The sequence below is a fragment of the Dermacentor variabilis genome, chromosome 3, assembly GCF_050947875.1.
Source record: "Dermacentor variabilis isolate Ectoservices chromosome 3, ASM5094787v1, whole genome shotgun sequence".
NCBI lineage: Eukaryota > Metazoa > Arthropoda > Arachnida > Ixodida > Ixodidae > Dermacentor > Dermacentor variabilis.
The window spans coordinates 183,844,226-183,864,403 of record NC_134570.1 but is presented as its reverse complement, the minus strand read 5'-3'; the positions used below and the strand labels follow the sequence as shown (position 1 = coordinate 183,864,403).

Sequence of the window (20,178 nt, the reverse complement as noted above, 5' to 3'; positions counted from 1 at the left end):
CAGCCATGCGGAGATCCACTCCAGGAACGTGGTCGCCCACTGAAGCAGGTCTCAGAAGACGAAGCAAAGGAACACAAAGAACAACAACCAAAAATGTTTAACCTAGACGATTAAATGCTTTCGCATTCCCACACGTAAGCACTGTTAAGTGTCTCTGGCGAAATTTATTTACATTTGAAATGTTACTCTAAGTATTTCCTTTAATTCAAACTTTATGTGTTAAGCTTCTTTTATTTTGATGACCTCACCCTTCTCATTTTGCCAACCTCCCTATAACCACTGGGTTATTGTCCAATTCTACGTAGTGCGTTAACGCCTTTATTTGAGCAATAGGCCGGCAGCCAAAACAAAGAAACAAGCACGATGCTGGTCTTGACTGGGGAATAAGACCGTCGTCGAAATAAATGGATTTGGAGCCGTAGAAATCGCTTAAGTCTTCTGTCTTCTATTGAAATTTGTTACATCTCGAAAGGCGAAGGATATGGTACCTACCAGCTGCGTCGTGTGTCCTTTGCAGGACTCGCTGGAACAGCATAATCAACAACAAGCCGCGTTACGCAGCGGACAGCGGCTCCCGACACTGGCACCTGAAGGCAGGCCGGAAGAAGTTAGTGCGGTCGCTTCGCTGTTGCGCAGCCATGGCATCTCGAGCAGCGACCTCCAACCCTTGCCGTCTCCGTTCAATTCGATGCTGCTGCTGCCCTCTGAAGACAGGGTAAGCGCCGCCAGTCCAAGCAACCCGTGTTGTGAACATCATGGGTGTTTAAAGGAGTGGTCATTTGAAGTTGTTCGCTTCTGTCTAGCGTTTGCAACACCAGTGTTCAGGTCTTATCGTCGATTCTTTGCAAAGGATAATTTTCCTTGAACATAATAAATTTATGCCGTGAGGAGGTGTCACATGTTTCAGCTAAGGCGTATTAGGGCTCTTAAGGCAACTTGCACTTTTCAGCTATAAGCGCATCCACGACCCCCACTCAGTTGGATATCAGTTTGTTTCTCATCTATGACGTAATAAATTCGCAACCATAAATTACACAGTACCTAAACAACAAACCACACATGTGAAATAATTTCATGCAGCTATCACACTGGCAGGCGGCTTAAACATGCTTCTTCTCGCTTATCCACATGTAGGTGCAGCTTGCAACAGGACGAACCAGTCGCTTAAGTTAAGCCACAGGTTCCTTTATCACCTGATTAGTCGCTTAAAGTGGCGTTGGACAAAAATCTACTTGCTTTTGAATGGTGCACATTAGTTTTTTTATTGACATGAAAACGGCAGCTGTCACTTCATATGCACAAACTACAGAAAGACTGCGTTGGAGTAACTCAAGTAGGCACTAATGAAGGGAAACTCGAAAGCCAGAGACTCGGTATTAGCAACCACGCGATGCCAACCAACCGGTGAGCAAACCAGCGTACCGATCGTTTGTGCCACAGCCGCCGTCGTGCTGTCACGGTGTAGACGACGTCTGCACGTCCCCTGCGTAGAGGGCTAGAATGTCTCGAAATACGCTCAGTGCATTGGTATGAGAAACAATATTGCTGCAGAACCTATCCCACGATGGACAGACGATAGTAAGGCATTAACACTGAATGAATATAGTGACTCATCTTATTAGCACGTCGAAAAGAGTGATGAATGAGGCGCTTATTGCCGTGTGACTCCTCTATCGCGCTTTCCTAACGCTCGCCACCGTCAAACGCCACCGCCGCGAAGCCTTCGTGTGCCCTTCGAAATGCATTGCGCTCCAGTGGGCGTGAACGCTGAGAAACGCCTCACGCATCAACCGGTTTCCTCGATCCCGCTACTTTCTCGATTCACTGCGCCATCTAGTGGTACTGCGCAGAAGTGCGCACCTGGTATTCCGAGGCGAGAAGCGGCGCGCACCGGTACCTGCGAACACTGAGAATTGTTACCCAGATGGCCGCACACCCATTGGCACAAATCAAGTTCCCTAAGATGACGCGAAATTCATCAAGAGTGGCGCATGCCCATCTAAATCGCGTCGCAGTTCGCTAAAGCGTTGGTGTGAACGGCGTTCATTGACACACCCAGTACACTTGTGGCGCAGCCCGATGAAGCGTCAGGTTGCTGTCATTCACGAACACATCTGACGTGGATTCGCTTCTACCCAGCATAGAAGAAATTTAAAGAATCGTTTTCGTCGTTGTAGCGTGGGACATTTTCAGTGGCACATACCTAATGGCAGATACCCAGGCACCCAAGTTCACATCAAAAAGGTTCATTGAAAACCAGCACTGGCCCAGTAGCACATAACGAGTGAAGAGAAAAGAATGCCTGCCTAGTCCAGCATATAGAGTGACCCATGTTGGCTCATCGCCGCATATTCAGCGATCCAAGTTGGTTTTGATTTGTTCCCTCTGCACAGCAGCTCGATTCGCACCCATTCGAAGACGGACTACCCAGAGACCCATGCACGTGGGAGAAATGTCAGGTACAAACACACATGAATGGCTGGCCCCGGAAAGTGCGTGAAATACTGTAAAAGTGGATGCGCATTAAATAACTAGGATGGGGCATAGCGTCAACTTAGCCTCTTCCAGCTACCCCTCTCCAACGTCTCCTTTCTCTATGTGGCGAACTTGCGCGCGCTGCCTCTTGAAAATGAATAGGACCACAGGGCTACCGGAACATTCAAAAGACTGTTCATTTCGTATTACCTTTTATACCGGCGTTTTGTAGGTGACGGCCACCTGCTTCGCATAAATCAAGCCGTCGTCCTGCCCTGTTTCTCGCTATTGTTCCAAACAGATGCATGTATTTCACTCAGATTTCCGTCTAGTTACTTCGACAGCAAAGTATTAGTTACTAGCGGGCGCTATTTTCGAATTCGATGTTCTCCCATTCTTGGTCCATTAGGCTTAAAGAGAGCAGATGTACTAGCTGGACCTACGAGAATTTACGACGTGCGGGGTTAGCCAGGGGGAGTCAGATGCGCTGACCCGAATGTCTGACGCGTTTGCTTCAGTCGTCGGACGAACCGCGCTTTCACCGCAAGCGGCGGCGACTCTTCCTGATTTCTATGGTTTTCAAGAGGAACCCGTAACCTGAGTATATATAATCAAGTCTGTCGCTATTCGATACGCGTAGACAGAGGCCGAGAAGTGCTCCATAGCAGAAGGGCGTCTCTCAGGTGCAGTTCAGGCTTGGAACATTTTGAAAGGGCATGCCTCTCCAACCTTGTCTAGTGGGACAGCGGCGCTGCTCTCTACATGCGAAAACCTGTGAAGCGCCTATAAGGCTCACTTTATGCAGATGCGGTCAAGCTGACAAGCTCCGGATGAAGAAAAAGCCTTATATTTTTGTGACAGGCTGCAGCTCCTTGGCACCTGCAACCTGAACTGGGCTTCCCCAATGGCCAAGCAGTATGTCACATACGGCATCCATGACTTCACGCAAACTGCCATCCTGTCCGTGTATGCATTAGAGACAGCGCACAGCGTTTTGGCCCGCAAGGCTTTAGTGTTAGAAGACACAGCTACATGGCATTGAGCTGCCATCACCCAGCCATGTGCTACCTCGCAAGCTCCCCTCCACGTATCAAGCATTTCTGGACATGAGGTTTTAGTTCACGTGAGGGCCACCGCGTGGCGTATTGACCGTAAAACCGCTTAAATTGACCATAAAATATTGCCTAATCATCCTAAGAGCGTTTCGCTTCGACGAGGCGCTACCAGACGCTACCCGAAAGGCTGTCACGGCTTATTTTGTATAGTTTTTATGCTACTCAGTAAAGGTGCTACGATAATCGCCGGAAGCACTCCGCTGCCACTTTTCTTTAGTTGGCACACATTCTTAGCGTCGAAACATCGCACAGCGTTGACGAGAGGCGCCGTCATGGACTGCTTTTGATTTTCACCTATCGGTTTCGTTAAGGTGGCCTCAATTATTTCCTTAGCGACTTTGGTATCCGCACTCATGGGCTACCCTAGCAGCTGCAAATGTAGATGTGCTTAAGTATTAAGATGCAAACATGGATGTGGATACCTTGAGGCAAAAGGCACGACGCAAGAATTGCGCTGTCTGTGTCGTCGTCCGTTAGCATGTTATGGCGGGAGATTCTCACAATATTACGTCATATTTACTGACCACGGGGCCAAATACACCTTTGCGTATGAAATATATAGTACTTGTAGTTACTTCTCAATGTTGTGTCCTGTCACGGATAGTCACGTGCGTGGAAGAAGACCGCTATTTAAGATTACTCTATAATAATACATGCCGGGTTTGTCTCTTCTCTACATTGTCACGTGGAAGTGAAGGTGAAGAAGGCTGCAAAACTGTGAATGACGAAATTAGCGCTTTGTTGAGCGAGCCTTTGCCCCCAAAAGCTAGTTACACGGAAAGAACAACGATAGCGGCGAACACAGTCGGCCGATCTTCGAAAAAAAAAACTGATCAGCTCGTCAAGCGCGTCGGCGTTTACACATGAGTCATCGATGTTCCCAGAGTATTCGCTGGTACCCGCGTGCATTCCAGAAAGTTCTGAATAATTCGCGTCGCACATTGTATCAGATTACACAAGCTCGGTGACAACAAACAGCAGATAGAACCGTCGATATCATTCGAGACGCTTCCGATACATGCGGGGGCGTGCCGCGCTAGGCGATAACATTTGCTCGGCGGTGAAATTCGGTCACCCGAATAAGAGAAACAAGTGCACTTGAATATGCCCCCGCATGTCCCTTGAGTTTGCCACTTGAATATGCCCCTTGAAAAGCTTCGCTCCGATGCTGCAAACATAACAGGAGAGCGCAAAACAAACAGCACACATATTAAAGAAAAGTAGCCAAACAACAAAGAAACAACGTCCAAGGTTACACAGTCCAAAGAAGAATGTCCAAAGTTCTGATATGCAGAGTCCCAAAGTTCGTTAGCGCTGGCAGAACGACTTAAGTCGCACAACGTGGACGATTCCAGGTCGTGAACGACGCCGATGTGATAGCGAAGTGCCGTCTGGCACGACCTGAAAGTCCAGTGCGCCAATGCACCGGATGAGCTTGTAGGGTCCAAATTAGCACCGTAAAAGCTTCTTGCTAAGTATTCATTGACGTGTTGGTGTCCAAACCCAAACACGGTTGCCGGGCTGGTACTCGACGTAGCGTCGTCGAAGGATGTGTTGTCGGCTGTCGGTCCTCTGCTGGTTCTTGATCCCCAGGCGGGCGAGCTGTCGGGCTTCATCGGCACGCTGGAGAGAGGCGGCGACGTCAAGGTTCTCTATGTCGTTGATGTGCGGCAGCATGGCGTCGAGAGCCGTCTTCGCGTGCCTGTCGTCAACCAGCTTGAACGGCGCGATCTCTTGTTTCTTGCACCGATCATGTTGTAAGCGAAGGCTACGTACCGCACGACAGCATTTCACGTCTTGTGTTCGACGTCGACGTGCATTGCTAGCATATCGGTGACAGTCTTATCAGGCGCTCCGTAGGACCATCTCTCTGCAGATAGTAGGCAGTTGTCCCCTTGTGGCTTGTCTGGCTGTATTGCAGAGTGGCTTGGGTGAGCTCCGCAGTAAAGGCCGTTCCTCTGTTGGTGATGACTTTTCTGGCGCCAAGTCGCAGGAGTATGCTCGCGACGAAGAATTTTGCCACTTCAGATGCGCTGCCTTTCAATAGAGCTTTCGTTTTAGCGAAGCAGCTTAGTAGTCCGTCACCACAGCGATCTTCTTATTTCCGGATGTTGGCGTCGGAAGGGTCCAAACAAATCCACCCCGATCTGCTGAAATGTTCGGTAAGGAGGCTCGATCCGCTGTAGTAATCCCGCTGGCCTTGGTGTGTATAGCGTCGCTGACAGTCTCGGCATGTCTTTACGTAACGGGCGAAGTCGGTGGTCAGGTGCGGTGAGTAATACCTTTCCTGCATCCTCGATAGCATCCGGGAGAACCTGAGGTGGCCAGCGGTAGGATCGTCACGTAGGGCAAGCAGTATTTCTGCACGCAGCGCCGATAGAACAACGAGAAAGCAGTTGGCGCGGACTGGTGAGTAGTTCTTCTTTACGAGTAGGTTGTTCTGAAGCGAGAACAAATGCAATCCTCCCTCAAATGCCCTGGGTAGAAGGTCGGTGTTTCCTTGCAAATACTCGACTAGGCATTTTAGCTCCGGGTCTGCTCGATGCTATTGAGCAAAGTCTTGAGCGCTTATTATTCCAAGGAAGGCGTCGTCATCCTCGTCATCTTGCGGCGGCGGGTGAATAAGGCACGTGATAAATGGGCATCATAGTGTTTTCGTCCGGACTTGTAGTTAGCAGAGATCTTATATTCTTGCTGTCTGAGGGTCCATCGCGCCATCCTTCCTGAAGGGTCCTTTAAATTCACTAGCCAACCTAACGCGTGATGGTCGCTGACGACTTTGAACGGCCTGCCGATAGGTAAGGGTAGAATTTTGCTGCAGCCCAAATGATGGCTTGGCATTTATTTTCGGCCCTAGAATAATTGTCTTCTGCTTTTGACAGTGACCGGCTAGCGTAAGCTATCACCCGTTCAAGTCCGTCTTTCCTCTGGAATAGGACGGAACCGAGTCTTAGGCTACCGGCGTCAATGTGGATTTCTGTATCGGCGTCCTCTTCAATGTACGCAATTGCCGGTAGCCACTGCTTGCGTTGTTGGAGTTCGCGAAATGCGTCGGTCTGCGGCGTTTCCCAGTTGAACACGACATCACATTTAGTTATATCTGCCAGTAGCTCAGATATGCGTGAAAAGTCCTTGACAAAGCGCATGTAGTAGGAACACATGCCCAGGAACCTACGCACTCCATACTTGTCATTGAGCTGCTGGAACTTTGCGATGGCAGCTGCCTTCTGTGAGTCGCGGCGGACTCTAGATTTGCTTATGACGTGCTCCAGGAACACAAGCTCATCGTACGCGAAACGGCACTTTTCCGGCTTCAGAGTGAGCCCTGATGACTTCATGGCTTCTAGTACTGTCGCAAGCTGGCTTAGGTGATCGCCGAAATTTCCCGCGATGACGACGACGTCATCCAAGTAAACAAGACAGGTATGAGACTTCAATCATGAAAATACCCTATCACATGCTGGAACGTTGCAGGTGCCGAGTACAGTCGAAGTGGCATGACCTTGAACTCGTAGAGGCCACCTGGCAAGATGAAGGCGGTTTCTTCGCGATCCTTCTCGTCGACTTCTATTTGCCAGTAGCCAGCGGTGAGATCCATTGATGCGAAGTATTTAGCGTTGCAGAGCCTATCCAATGTGTCTTCTATCCGTGGGAGTGCGCGTAAGTACTTCTTCTGATGTTGTTCAGTCGACGATAATCGACGCAGAAATATAGGGCTCCGTAATTTTTCTTCGCCATCACTACGGGGTTTTCGACAGCTGAATGTCGTCGCGCAGCATTTTGTCGACATTTCACCTTCTAGCTTCGCGTCCTCGCGTCGAAACTCGGTAAGGTATCTGGCGGAGTGATTGAGCGCACACTTCGGTTATTATGCGATGCTTTACAACTGGTGTTTGTCGAATCCTCCGTGACGTCGAAAAACAGTCTTAGTATCCTCGGAGAAGGCTTCGGACCTCGTGCTGCTTACTGAAGAAGAGACTTGGATTTGTGTCTAAATCTGAATTCAGTAATATGGTCGTGAAGGTAGATGCGGCAGAATCCGAGAGGACAAACGCATTCCAAGCCTCCACAATTTCCTCGATGTATGTGATTGTCGTGCCCTTATTTATGTGCTTGAACTGCTGGCAGAAGCTTGCGAGAATCCCTTTCGGTTTTCCTTCGTGGAGTCGAGTGATCCTTCTTGCGCCGCAAATTTTACGGTCTAGCACTACACGTTGATCGCCCGCGATGACGCCTTCTGCGTCTACGGCTGTTTCGGTGCCGACGAAAACGGTCCTGCTGGACCGAGGCGCGATGCTGACATAGTCATCAAGTACACTCAAGCCATGATGACTACGAGCGACCTCCGGCATTATAGCTTGATCCTCTTTTAGAGCATCCTCTGCTGGATCTCCACAGTGTACGGACCTGCAATGCGAGAAACAATGCAAGACGTACTGCGCATAACATCGCGCCGGCCCCGATGCTATACCAGAAAGAGCGTTCACCTGAAGACAAAAAGTATGACTGAATGACGCGCTGTGATTCACTGATGATTCGTAGCTGATCTATAAAACAACACCGAGCTGAAACAACTTATATGAAGCATATGGTGAAAAGCAAAAGGCAATGCGGGAATCAAACGCAAAAAAAAACTACGCCTTTCAACTTCACCGCTGGAAATGTCAACTACTTGGAGCAACAGGTTAACATCCATAGTCTAAAGTAATCATATGACGAGTTCGAAAAATGACATCGCTGAAACCGCTGGCGAATATGCACGTTATGGCTCCCTGCTTTCTTACAATGTTGAAATGTCAAAACCACCTAACCTCTCGAAGGTGCCTGTTTCGCAAAATACACCCTCTTAGCACCCTCAAATTATTGAAAGGGTGCGCTCTAAAAACAGTTGCGCCCTTTCGGGTGTATATTTGCCACACAACAATAATCGTCATCTTTCTTTCCGCAATTCCTTTCATTAAAGCTGTGAGCCCAGTACTTCCGAGTCGCGAACGGCATGCGCGTTATCAGCATGAGAAAGCATTCTCGACAGGAAAGTTACGAGCGCAGCGTTTTCAAGAAAGGAAACGCAAACAAAACAGATGACAATTTTGGTTGTGCAGCAAATATACACCCAGAAAGAGCGCAACTGTTTTGAGAGTGTGCACAGAAGGTGTTCTGCTAACGAATTCTATTTTAGCACTACTCTGGAAATTATTAGAGATAGTAAGGGTGCAAAAAGAGCATTTCGACATTGAGCCCTTCTTGGAGGGTTTGATTTTCCTGTCTTATTGCAATTAATTTCCTTTGAATTCGCTGAACTTACGGCTTTTGGAAAACTTCTCCATTCGTATGAAAAATGATAATATAAACTGTGTTTTTTTTATTTTGCATCCGCATAAAATGAATGTCCAACATGTTGTAACGTAGACTGAAGACGAAGTCTGGAAAATAGACGCTTCTCTTTAATGACGGGCCAGAGGAAGAGCGTGCAGCTTACACGCTTCATCGTCTTTCATGGCGCCGACCTTTGCGTGCGCCGTCCCGCGGTGCGGAAGCCCCTCATCATTGCGTCGATTGCCCTCCGTGGGAAAAGCGACCATCGACAAGAAATGGACCTGCTCAGTTGTATCTCGGCGTTGACGTACGGGCATAGTATGGTTTCAAGTGCACTACATGAACAACTGCAGTACGAGGACGAGGACGGAGCGAACCGGAGTCAGAACTGCAGACGACGTCATAGGTCACGTCGCTGAGGCGGCGTGCAGTTTTGTAGGGACAAAAATACCGGCGGAGCAACTTTTCCAAAAGTCCACGGCGACAGATGGGCCCCCAAACCCACACGCAGGCACTGGTATTGTAATAGACGTCGCGTCGGCCCTGGTTGTATCGAAGGGTGTCGGTAAGCTGTTGGCTCCGTATACGATGCCGAGCAAGCTGGCGCGCTTCTTCGGCTCTTTGTACAAACTCTTCGATGTCTTCGCTGGTGGGACTGGTGCGTCAAGTGTGGACGTGACCTGGCGCCCGTATACAAGTTAGAACGGCGTAAACATTGTGGTCTTCTGTACAGCAGTGTTATACGCGAATGTCACATAACGTAAAATCTTGTCCCACGTCTTGTGCTCTACGTCGACATACATGGAGAGCATATCAGCCAGCGTTCTGTTCAGACGTCACGTTAATCCTTTGGTTTGAGGGAGATGCACAGTGCTCTTGCGGTGAGAGCAATCCATGAGCAGGAGAAGGCCCTGCATAAGTTCGGCTGTAAATGCTGTACCGCGCTCGGTGATGAGAGTAGACGCTGCACCATGTCGAAGGACGATGTGGCGTACAAAGAACTCGGCCAGTTCATGCGAGTTTGCTTGCGGCATAGCTTCGCTTTCGGCGTACCGGGTTAAGTAGTCTGTATCGACAACTATCCATCTATTCCGCGAAGAGGTTACTGGGAATGGCCCAAGTAGATCCATTGCTATTTGTTGGAACGGTGCTTGAGGAGGATCCACAGGGTGGAGAAAGCAAAGCACTTCAACTTGCGGTTTCTTGCGGCACTGACAATCGCGGCAGGTCTTCACGTACCGTTGTAAGGAAGACAAAAGCCGGCACCAGTAATACTTCTGTTGTATCCTTGCTAATGTCTTAGCGAATCCCAGTTGGCCCGAGCATGGCTTATAATGGCAGGCTTGCAAGATGTATTGGCGCAGCGCCGACGGCATGACAAGGAGGTACGTATTTGGATCGCTTCCGTAGCTTTCCTGTAAAGGACGTTGTTGGGCAAATAGTACGGTGATAAGCCGAGCACGAGCGAGCGGGACAAAACGCCGTCCACTCCTTGGAAGGTGCTCAATCAGCGGCAGCAGCTGAGGGTTTGCTCACTGGTGCTCAGCCATATCTATGGCGTCGATAACGCCGACAAATGGCAAGTCGTGGTTGGGGTCCGATGACGCCATAGGTACTGGCGCGCGTGATAAACAGTCAGCGCGCTGTGTTTCCTTCAAGATCTTGAGACAGCTGCAATGTCGTACTTTCGTAAGCGCAGATTCGAACGGGGTAGTCTGTCTGAAGGATCCTTTAGGTTAGCAATCCAACACAGGGCGTCGTAATTGCTGACAGCCTTAAAGGTTCGACCTACAAGTAGGGTCGGAATTTGCTAATTGCCCACACAACCGTTAAGCATTCTTATTCAGTGGTTGAGTAGTTTTTCTCAGCCTTGGTAAGACTGCGGCTTGCATAAGCAATGGTACGTTCCGCACCAGCTTGCCGCTGCGCAAGAACGGCGCTGACACCCCCATTGCTGGCGTCAGTATCAATTATGATTTGAGCCTCTTCGTCGAAATGAACAAATATTGGGGCTGCTTGCAAATGCTTGCGCAAGTTATTAAAGGACTGCTGCTGTCCGTCCTTCCAAATGAAAGGCACATCGTCGCGTGTAAGCCGTGTCAGAGGCTCAGCAATTCTCGAGAATCCCTCGACGAAGCGCGTTTAATATGCGCACAAACCGAGGAAGCGCTGGATAGCCTTCATGTCTGTGGGTGGTGAAAACTCGGCGATGGCAGCTAACTTGTCGGGGTCTGGTCAGACTACTTTAGGGCCAATGACATTGCCAAGACATTCGAGCTCTCGGAACGGGAAGTAGCACTTTTCCAGGCTTTATGGTGAGGCCGGCAGTACGGATCGCAGCGAGGTCACTTTTGAGCCGTGCGAGATGTTCGTCAAACGTGCTCTAGAACACGACGATGTCGTCCAAGTATGCGACGCAGGTTTGCGATTTGAGTTCAGCAACCACGGTATCCATCATCCGCTGAAAGCTGGCAGGTGCGGAACAGAGACCGAAGGGGAGAACTCTGAACTCATAAAGCCTGTCAGGTGTCACAAACGCTGTTTTTTAACGATGCTGTTGATCTACTTCGATTTGCCAACACCCTGATTTAAGATCCAACGAAGTAAAAAAAAAAACTTGGCGTGTTGTAGACGATCCATTGCGTCGTCGATGCGTGGGAATGGATAAACGTCGCACTTCGTTACACGGTTCAACTTTCTGTAATCTACAGGTTAGCGTAGTGTTTTGTCTACCTTTCTGTCTAACAATGCAGGCAAGGTCCACGGGTTTGTGGATGGCTGGATCACGTCGTCTTGGAGCATCTCTTTCACCTGATGCTTGATCGCTTCCCTTTCCACTGGAGACACTCTGCAAGGATCCTGATGAACAGGACGTGCGGACTCGTCCGTTATAATTCGGTGCTCTGTGATGGACGTGCGCCGTACTTTGTATGATGTTGAAAAACCGTCCGAAATCACAAGACTATGTAGACGGTCTTTCTGATGGTTTGGCAGAGCAGCGGTAACGTGAATCCGTTCTTTTAGGCTGGGTAACTCAGATTTCTGAGGCGACGCGATTTCGAATGTGGCAATGTCAGCAACATCAGTGCTTTCGCGATGAAGTACAATTGTCGTTCCTCGCGACATGCCGATACTTGTTGCTGACGTTTGTTGCCAAAACAACTGAACATTTCTTTCGCACGTGAAGAAGCAAATGTGGCGCTCAAGAAGCAGGGGGATGTTTGCCTTAGCAATTCGTTCGGCATCGCCCTCTATGTCACATAGGAGAATAAGTATGCTGCTCTTAGGTGGCAACGTGAAATGATTGTCAGATACGCGAAGCACGATGTCACGGTCGTTGTCATTACTGTTCGCTATGGCTTGCGTAGTAGCGAAGCTGACTCTAGACTCTTGCAGGTCGATGATGGCGCCGTTCGCCTGAAGGAAATTCATGCCGAGTATAAGGTTCTTTGAACACAGGAAGAATGATGAAGTCGCCGATGTACGTGAAGCCCCGAATGTTGACTTGTGCCGTGCACAGGCCCATTGGCTTTATGAGGTGCCCTCCTGCAGCACGAATCGGAGTGCCGGTCCATTGCGCCGAAACTTTGTTCAGTATATGCGTGAGATTCCGGCTCATAACAGACGTGTGCGCACCCGTGTCGATTAACGCCGTGACTTCGTGGTCATCTATGGTAACTGGTACATCGCAAGATACTAATACCGAACTGCACTACTTTCTCTGATTCTCAATTACGTCATATCGCGATTGCGTTGTGGAGGATCTTCAGCGTTCTCAACGTCAGCAACCTCAGCTCCACAGGTCGCTGGACTCAGTTTTCCCGAGGGTCGGGGCTGGGTGAGCGACGCCTTGTTGCGCTCGGCGTGAAGCGGGGGCTGGAAGACCTGTTTCGGGCACGTGACGGTGACTGGGGGTCACGGAATCGTGGGGCCAACGAGGTCCTGGCATCCTTTCGGATGCCAGTGCCTCGTTCAATCTCCAGGGGGCGTTCACCATTGCGCGGTCGCGGCGCATTCAGTGAAAATCCACGGAGCCCATCTCGGCGATAAGGACACGCCCTATAGTGGTGATCGGCTTCACCGTAATGAAAACAGAAGGGCCTCCGGTCTGCAGTTCGCCATACGTCGCTCTTGCGGGGTGGTCATCTATCAGCCATAAATGGCGTGCGGCGAGGCCTCAAGTCACCAGTTGCTAGTTGAACGGTGCGCGCACCATGAAAGGCCGGGGACATCGCTCACATCGTGAAAAATTGGGGACAAGGAACTTCTCGTAGCTTCCGCATACGACATGCGAGGCTGTGGCTGCCTTACCTCGTGCTCTGGTGTCTCTCTTCGCTCTGTGACTTGGACCGCCTGCCTGATTTCCTCCCGGATGACCTCAGCCAGAGCGATGTCGCGGTAACGATGTCGGAGCCAACCGAAGCTGTTGGAGCTGTTCTCGAACAACAAGCCTAAGGAGCTCCCGCAAAGCGTCGGTTATTGTCCAATGGTATATAGCGAGAGGGTCACGCGATAGGGTCAACACGTGCCGGTTGTACTGCCTTGTTCGCTGCTGCAGTGCCTTTTCCATTGATATGGCTTCCACGAGAAACTCTGCAACGGTCTTTGGTGGGTTGCGTATTAGGCCTCCGAGGAAGAGGAGGATGGAACGTTATTACAGCAGAAATCGTTGCGCGGTTTATTCCAGGGTGGTTCGCTCTGATAGGGCTCCACTGGCGATCGCGGCTCACCGAGCCTGGTCGAGGATCGCCAGTTGGTTTCCCAGATCGAGTTTGGAGAGTCTCGCGTCCCAAGACCACGTAGTGAGTGTGTGTGGTGTGACTCGTGTCAAAACTGTGTCGCCCGGACGGCCGGTGCATTCGTCTGTTATGTGCGCGAGTGTCGCTCTGTGGGTGCTACACCAGGGTCATGTCCGGGACGTATACCTGTCTGGGGAGATTGCATGTAGACGAGACAAGTGTAGGTACGTCTTCGTTTGCAGGCAGCGCCAGTCCCTTTACTGGAGTTTATTTAGAGCTTTGTGTGGGGGAGCGTATTGTGTTCCTTCTAGACGATCGTCCTGCAGTATTTGTTGACTTGTGGTTAATAACTCGTGGGTCACTCGTCGGTCTCTCGGGGACTGAAGAACGGTGTGCTCTGCCGCTCGGCTAGTGAGACCTCGAGCTGCGCAGTCCGGCTCTTCGTTGCCCCGCAGGCCTTCGTGCCCGGGGCACCAGACGATATCATGGGTCCATTCTAGTGAACGGCCCAGGATTCGAATGGCCTGTATAGTTGTATAGGGAGTGTTCCGTTCATGTATAAACGACACGCCGCTTGTGAGTCCGTAAGGATGCGGGGGACCTTCGCTTGCTCTCGGAGTCGCGAGGTGCGAAAGCGATAGCTGCTGCGTCTGCTGCTGTGCTGCATAGGGCACCGATGGAGGCAGAGGCGACCAAGTTCCCCTGATTGACGACAGCTATTGCGTATTTGGGCCCACGACGTGGCGACGAGGGATACGGGCTAGCTTTCTTGTAGTATGTATCTGGGTCTCTGAAACAGCGTTTGTGCAACATGCGGGCACGCACTGCTCTCCTCTCTTGACTGTGGGTGGTGTGCATTTTCTTGGGGATAGGGTCTGCTACATTGTTCTCTCTAACGTGGTTTCCCAGGAGTTGTCTTTCTTCTTTGCAGTACTGGGGTGTCAGCGGATAACCTATCCGTTGAAGAAGGTGCCCTCCCTGTTGTGTCTTGTTGAGATGCTCCCTCTGCGCTATGAGCGTGGCACTTGCTAGCTCCTCAAAGGTGTTGTATAACCCTAGCGTTAGTAATTTCTTTGCGCTTGTGCTTGACGGTAGCTGCAAGGCCCTTTTGTCCGCCGTTCTTATAAGAGTGTCCATGCACTCGATCTCACTTTTGCGCTTGACTTGATGCAGGAGTGTGCACGTGACACCGCTTATGACGAGGGCTTGTACCAGTTTTAAGGTTTCGTGCTCTGTGAAAGCATCTTTGCCGCGCACTACTCTGGCGAAGAGTGATGCGATGCTTCTCATTACGTGATTTAATTTCTCTTAGGCTACCTTTATTCCATTGTTCTCCTGGACTTAAATACCTAGTAAGCGTGTTGTCGGGATGCACTTGATAGGTTGCCTTGGAATCTCGAGATGTATTGGCAGGGCTCGATGTTTCTTAGCCTGCTTTGGCCAGACTTGAAGGTACTCCGATTCGTGTTGGGCACACCTCACTCCGGCTGCTGTTAGGTTTGACTGGATCTGTTCGATAGCTTTGAGTAATGTGTTTTCTCTTTTGCCGTATGAACTTGGTTGTCCATAGGATGATATCGTCGGCATAGAAGGCACATCCGATTTTGGGTATGCTGTGCAGTTGTCAGGCAAATTTTGTAAATCTGATGTTAAAGAGGAAAAGAGATATTAGTACCCTTTTGCGGTAGACCATAAATGTCTGACTGTATGCCTGCTATGCCGATGCGGGCTTTGCGGTGGCTGAGAAAAGCCACGGTATACTAGTATACTCGCTTTCCGCATCCTATGGCGGCGAGGCCAGCTAGGGTGGTTTCGTGTGCTATATAATCAAAGGCTTTTTCCACGTCGAGGGCTAGGAGTATGTTGTTGTTGCTGCACGGTTGTGGGTTGAAGACTCCTTCCTTGAGGAGGAGGAAGACATCCTGTGCTGGCATGCCTTTCCGGAATCCGTGCATGCAATTGGGGTGTAGTTCATGTTCTTCCATGTGCTGTTCTATTCGAGTGAGTATGATTTGCTCAAAAAGTTTGCCCAGGCAGAAGGTGAGCGAGATCGGTCGCAATTGATCGAGCCTACGCGGTTTTCCAGGTTCGGGTATAAGGACTATGTGAGCGGTAGTCCATTCCTCGAGGAACGTTCGCCCTGGTGTCCTTATTTCTTCGTTCAGCTGCTGTGTAAAGACTCGGAGGGTTTCATCGCTTAGGTTTCTGAAGATAGCGTTGGAGGTCCCCGATAAGGTCTCGTTCAGAGGTCCCGTATATTGAGGGTATGGTTTCGGATTCTCGGTCCGGATTCCCGTGTATGTTTTCTGGAGTTCCTGTATGAGTTCATCCTGCGTTCCTGGATATTCGCCAACAATTTTTGTAGGGTTGTGTTTGCTTCTGTTTTCGTACTTGAAGGATCGATGATGCTGCGGAGTATATTCCGCGTCTTTTTGCTGAATAACTCTTGCTTGACACCAGGCATCATCAAGTTCCTGAGCTTCTTTTCTTCCAGCGTGAACGGATCCACGCGTCGGAAAATTCGGCATATGCCTTCGACAAACATTGCGACGCTTTCGTTCGGCCGCTGTACTCTCGCCTGAATTGATTCAGTTCGCTCTTTGCGAACGAGGCTGGCGTATGTGCTGATTAGCTGCCGTCGGAATCCGTCCCATGTGGCTAGGGCCACCTCAGAGTTCTCAAACCATGTCCGCGCAGAGTCCTTGAGGGCAAAGTAGGCGCTGCGTAGCTTGCACTTTCGAGTTCAGCTGTTGAATTCTCCGACACACCCAAAGTGATCTCACCAGTCCTCAACATTTTCGAAGGTGTCCCCATGGAAGGATGTGGGGATTCGCGGCTGGTTAAGGACGACTTCGGTCGGTGCGGTTGAGCAAGAAGACGGAACTGATGTACTCGTCCTTCTGAGTCGATTGGGTAGAGGCTCGTGCTCAGGTGGCAGTCCTTGAAGTCGACGGCTTGTCCGTACGTGAACAGGAGACAGCTCGACCGGACTTCGTACTGGGCTTGTAGACAGTGTTCGATCTGGGAGTGGTAGCATGTACCCCGCACCTCCACCAGAAAAATGTAGCGTATATTGAAGACGGAGTCTTGAAAAAAGGCGGTTCTCTTTAATGGCGGACGAGAAGAAGAGCGTGTAGCTTACGCGCTTCATCGTCTTTCATGGCACCGACCTTCGCGCCCGTTGTCCCGCGGTGTGGGAGCCCCACATCATTGTATCAATGTCAAAAACAATACGTTGGGCTTTCTAGGGTGAAATTTTAAAAAGTATTGATTTATTTGATTATTATTTGAAGTAGTACAAGGCAACATTCATCAACTGGGTGGGCTCCACTATGTGATCAACAAAACAAAAATGCTCCGCTGAACCTCCTTTCTGAGCTTTCAATAACCAGGAAAAATGCAAACACAGCGTTCTCTTTTCATGTCCTAAATCTAGAAAATATTTGAATGCAATGGCACAACAGGGCAGGCAAGCACAACTTAGCCAGCCTAATTAATAACGAACGCTTTATATTGACACAACGCATAACAGATAATACATAATACCTAATAAAAGCATACATATTATACTTCACTGCCGGCAGGACGACACAAGAAGCAGATAGAGCATGGAGCTACTTTCAACATATTTACTGCATCATATCCTTGCTTAAGAAGGCATAGAATATGACGGTGTACACAAAGATAGAATGGCAGTAGAATGTTCAAGAAAGGAAGATAAGAAGTAATTCTGTAAAATGTAGTTCGGAGTTGTGCAGACAATGGAACCAAAACTTATAGAATCCGATAGCCTTTATATAAAGAAATTAAGTTCTGATAATTCTCGGGCCGCAGAATCGGGGCTCCTTTACAATAATAAACTGTCATTCCGCATAGTTCGACATGCTCAATTATCTCAGTGGAGAGGTAGATGCGAGCTGGTTGCGGTCGACTAAGACGTCCATACTCTTTCAAGTGCTCATTAATGCAACGACTGGCTGATGTATACATTGCCACATTCCTAAAAGTATATGTAACTACATCAATAGGCCATTCTACGCACTTGGCATGTCTTTTCCCGCAATGTTGCTTCCTGATTCTTTGCGATACACTGTTGCACAAATGTAGACAGGTTGAAGAGGGCAGGGAAAACTGGAAATTGGTGCGTGCTAGCCATGTTCTTCAATTTATGAGCAGCCGTAATGCGGTGCTACTAAAGGTAACTGAAGAGGTATGCAGAAAACTAAGATGCGAAAAATGAGAGCAGTGTTGACCAATGAATGATTTCCTTTTGCCAAAATAAGGATTTCTGGCAACGTAAAGAGGAGTCTGGACAATAGCTAAGCATTTAGCAAGTATCCATTAGGTTCAGTTCGCTTCCTACGCGCCTTTCAATTTTAAAGTATTCGCTCAAATTACGAGGGAGACCCTGTATATGCTGCATGTCGCACGTACTTTGCGCGCATCACAGTCTAGCGAGTCCGTGCATTGGATGCAATGCAAATGCCGCATTAACCGAACACCTAGTTGGCCGCCTGGTGCTGTACGGTGATAAGAGTACTACTACTTGTGCTAATTGTGCTACTTTTAAAGTCATGACAAGAGAACGCGTACCTACATATGAGGTAGCATAGTTCAAACCACAAATGCAGACAGTGCATGGCTGGAAATGATTTCAAGAGGTCGTAACCTGAGTGTAAAACCGTCATTTCTTCTCTTAGGTATCCCTCCAGAGTGAAAAAAAGTCGTAACGCTGCAGTGGAATACCAATTCGAGCAAAAATAATCGTTCTTACCTGTTTTAACTTTTTGCTTGAATTTCGGTTAGAGCATTGTTGGAAACGTGAGAATTTCGCGCAAGTTCACCAGATTTCTGCTCAGCGGATGCATGAAACCTGTGAGAATGAATGTCCAATTAAGTCAGGCTAACTTTGCGGCACAGGTTTCCCCCTGCTCTAGCATGTGGTTTATCCACCGTGTTTACAAAGCATTGCTATGCGCTTTGAATGTTCTATCGCTCCATAAAAGTTTATATGATCCCGTTGGCTTAATGGTTGTTTTATTGCAGTGGTGAGTACAAAGTACCAAATATCACTTCAGACTGGGGCGCACGCAATTTGATTGTGGGTGCATTGACAATACGCTCGAGTACAGAGCCCTGGGTCAAGCAACCTCAACGTACTTGAACTTAATGCGTAGGCCTTCACCACGGTGGTTTTCTTGGTACGCGCGTTGCACTGATAGCTTAAACCGTGGTGTTCAGTCTGTCACTCAACCTGCAAACTTAGCGAAACTAACGGTTCATTCATCCGCTGCTTGATCGAGGTGCAGGCCGTTCCCGGCGACATCCGGCCCGATGCCAGCTGGTCTCTGCCGCAGCTCTGCATTGGCCTTTGCGCCATGGTGGCCTTTCTGTTGGCCATCTTCTTTGCCAGCACTCTGGCTGTTCGTACCCTGAAGCACTACGACTTTCTGAATCCCGCGGCTTACGGTAAGGCCAAGATCCCGCCCTCCGAACCACCTGCGCCTCCAGCCACGCTGACTATTGACCGAGAGGCAATGCCTGACGAGGACAATAGAGACGTCCTGAACACTAGCTATGTGGCCTTATACGCGCCAGCCCTCCGCTGAGCATCGGGCGTGCTCCCATCAGAAGGGTAGAACCACGCAGTAAAGAACCGTGTGTTCTCTCTTCGAACATGGCACTTCGATATTTCGTCGCACTGCTCAACACGAAAGAAATAAACTAACACATTTACTACGGGGATATTTCTTACGAAATGAGTGTTGCCTGTCTGTTTTGCACATTGGTTCTTTACTTAAGTATTATACCTCACTATTACGAAACTCTAAACTTTGCATCTACCTAACAAATGATATAACAGATACCACCACTATATGGGTAAACGGAATACCGGGACGCTGCAGAAAATACCATTATATCCACCTGTCCTTCAAGCAGTTGTTCAATGCCCGAGAAAGCTACCTATTCTGTGCTAGCGTGGAAAGTATGTGCTTGTAAAGACCTTATATTTTTCTCGTAGAAAAAAAAACATTACAGCAAAGTAAGGCCGAAATTCTCCACAGTGACAACCTTATTTGGAGTATTACGTGCAATCACAGGGCTCAGTTCTTAAATGCGAGGCATTTCTTGGCGAAGATTTGACACTTTGACAGTATCTATCTATCTATCTATCTATCTATCTATCTATCTATCTATCTATCTATCTATCTATCTGTCTGTCTGTCTGTCTGTCTGTCTGTCTGTCTGTCTGTCTGTCTGTCTGTCTGTCTGTCTGTCTGTCTGTCTGTCTGTCTGTCTGTCTGTCTGTCTGTCTGTCTGTCTGTCTGTCTGTCTGTCTGTCTGTCTGTCTGTCTGTCTGTCTGTCTGTCTGTCTGTCTGTCTGTCTGTCTGTCTGTCTGTCTGTCTGTCTGTCTGTCTGTCTGTCTGTCTGTCTGTCTGTCTGTCTGTCTGTCTGTCTGTCTGTCTGTCTGTCTGTCTGTCTGTCTGTCTGTCTGTCTGTCTGTCTGTCTGTCTGTCTGTCTGTCTGTCTG

General features: G+C 49.1%; 1 protein-coding gene across 1 annotated transcript; it reads left to right on the top strand.

Moving 5' to 3' along the window:
- Positions 1-481: 481 nt before the first annotated feature.
- LOC142574940 (uncharacterized) lies at positions 482-19,382 on the top strand. The gene is made up of 2 exons (XM_075683927.1): positions 482-715; positions 18,955-19,382. Exons 1-2 carry the CDS (start codon positions 482-484, stop codon positions 19,252-19,254), a joined length of 534 nt encoding a protein of 177 aa, XP_075540042.1. The 3' UTR covers positions 19,255-19,382.
- Positions 19,383-20,178: the final 796 nt, after the last annotated feature.

Excerpts from the sequence above, each read along its gene's own strand:
- LOC142574940 (XM_075683927.1), top strand. The coding sequence starts at position 482 with ATGGTACCTACCAGCTGCGTCGTGTGTCCTTTGCAGGACTCGCTGGAA. Across the intron at positions 716-18,954 it reads TGCTGCCCTCTGAAGACAGG|GCCGTTCCCGGCGACATCCG; the intron begins GTAAGCGCCGCC and ends ATCGAGGTGCAG.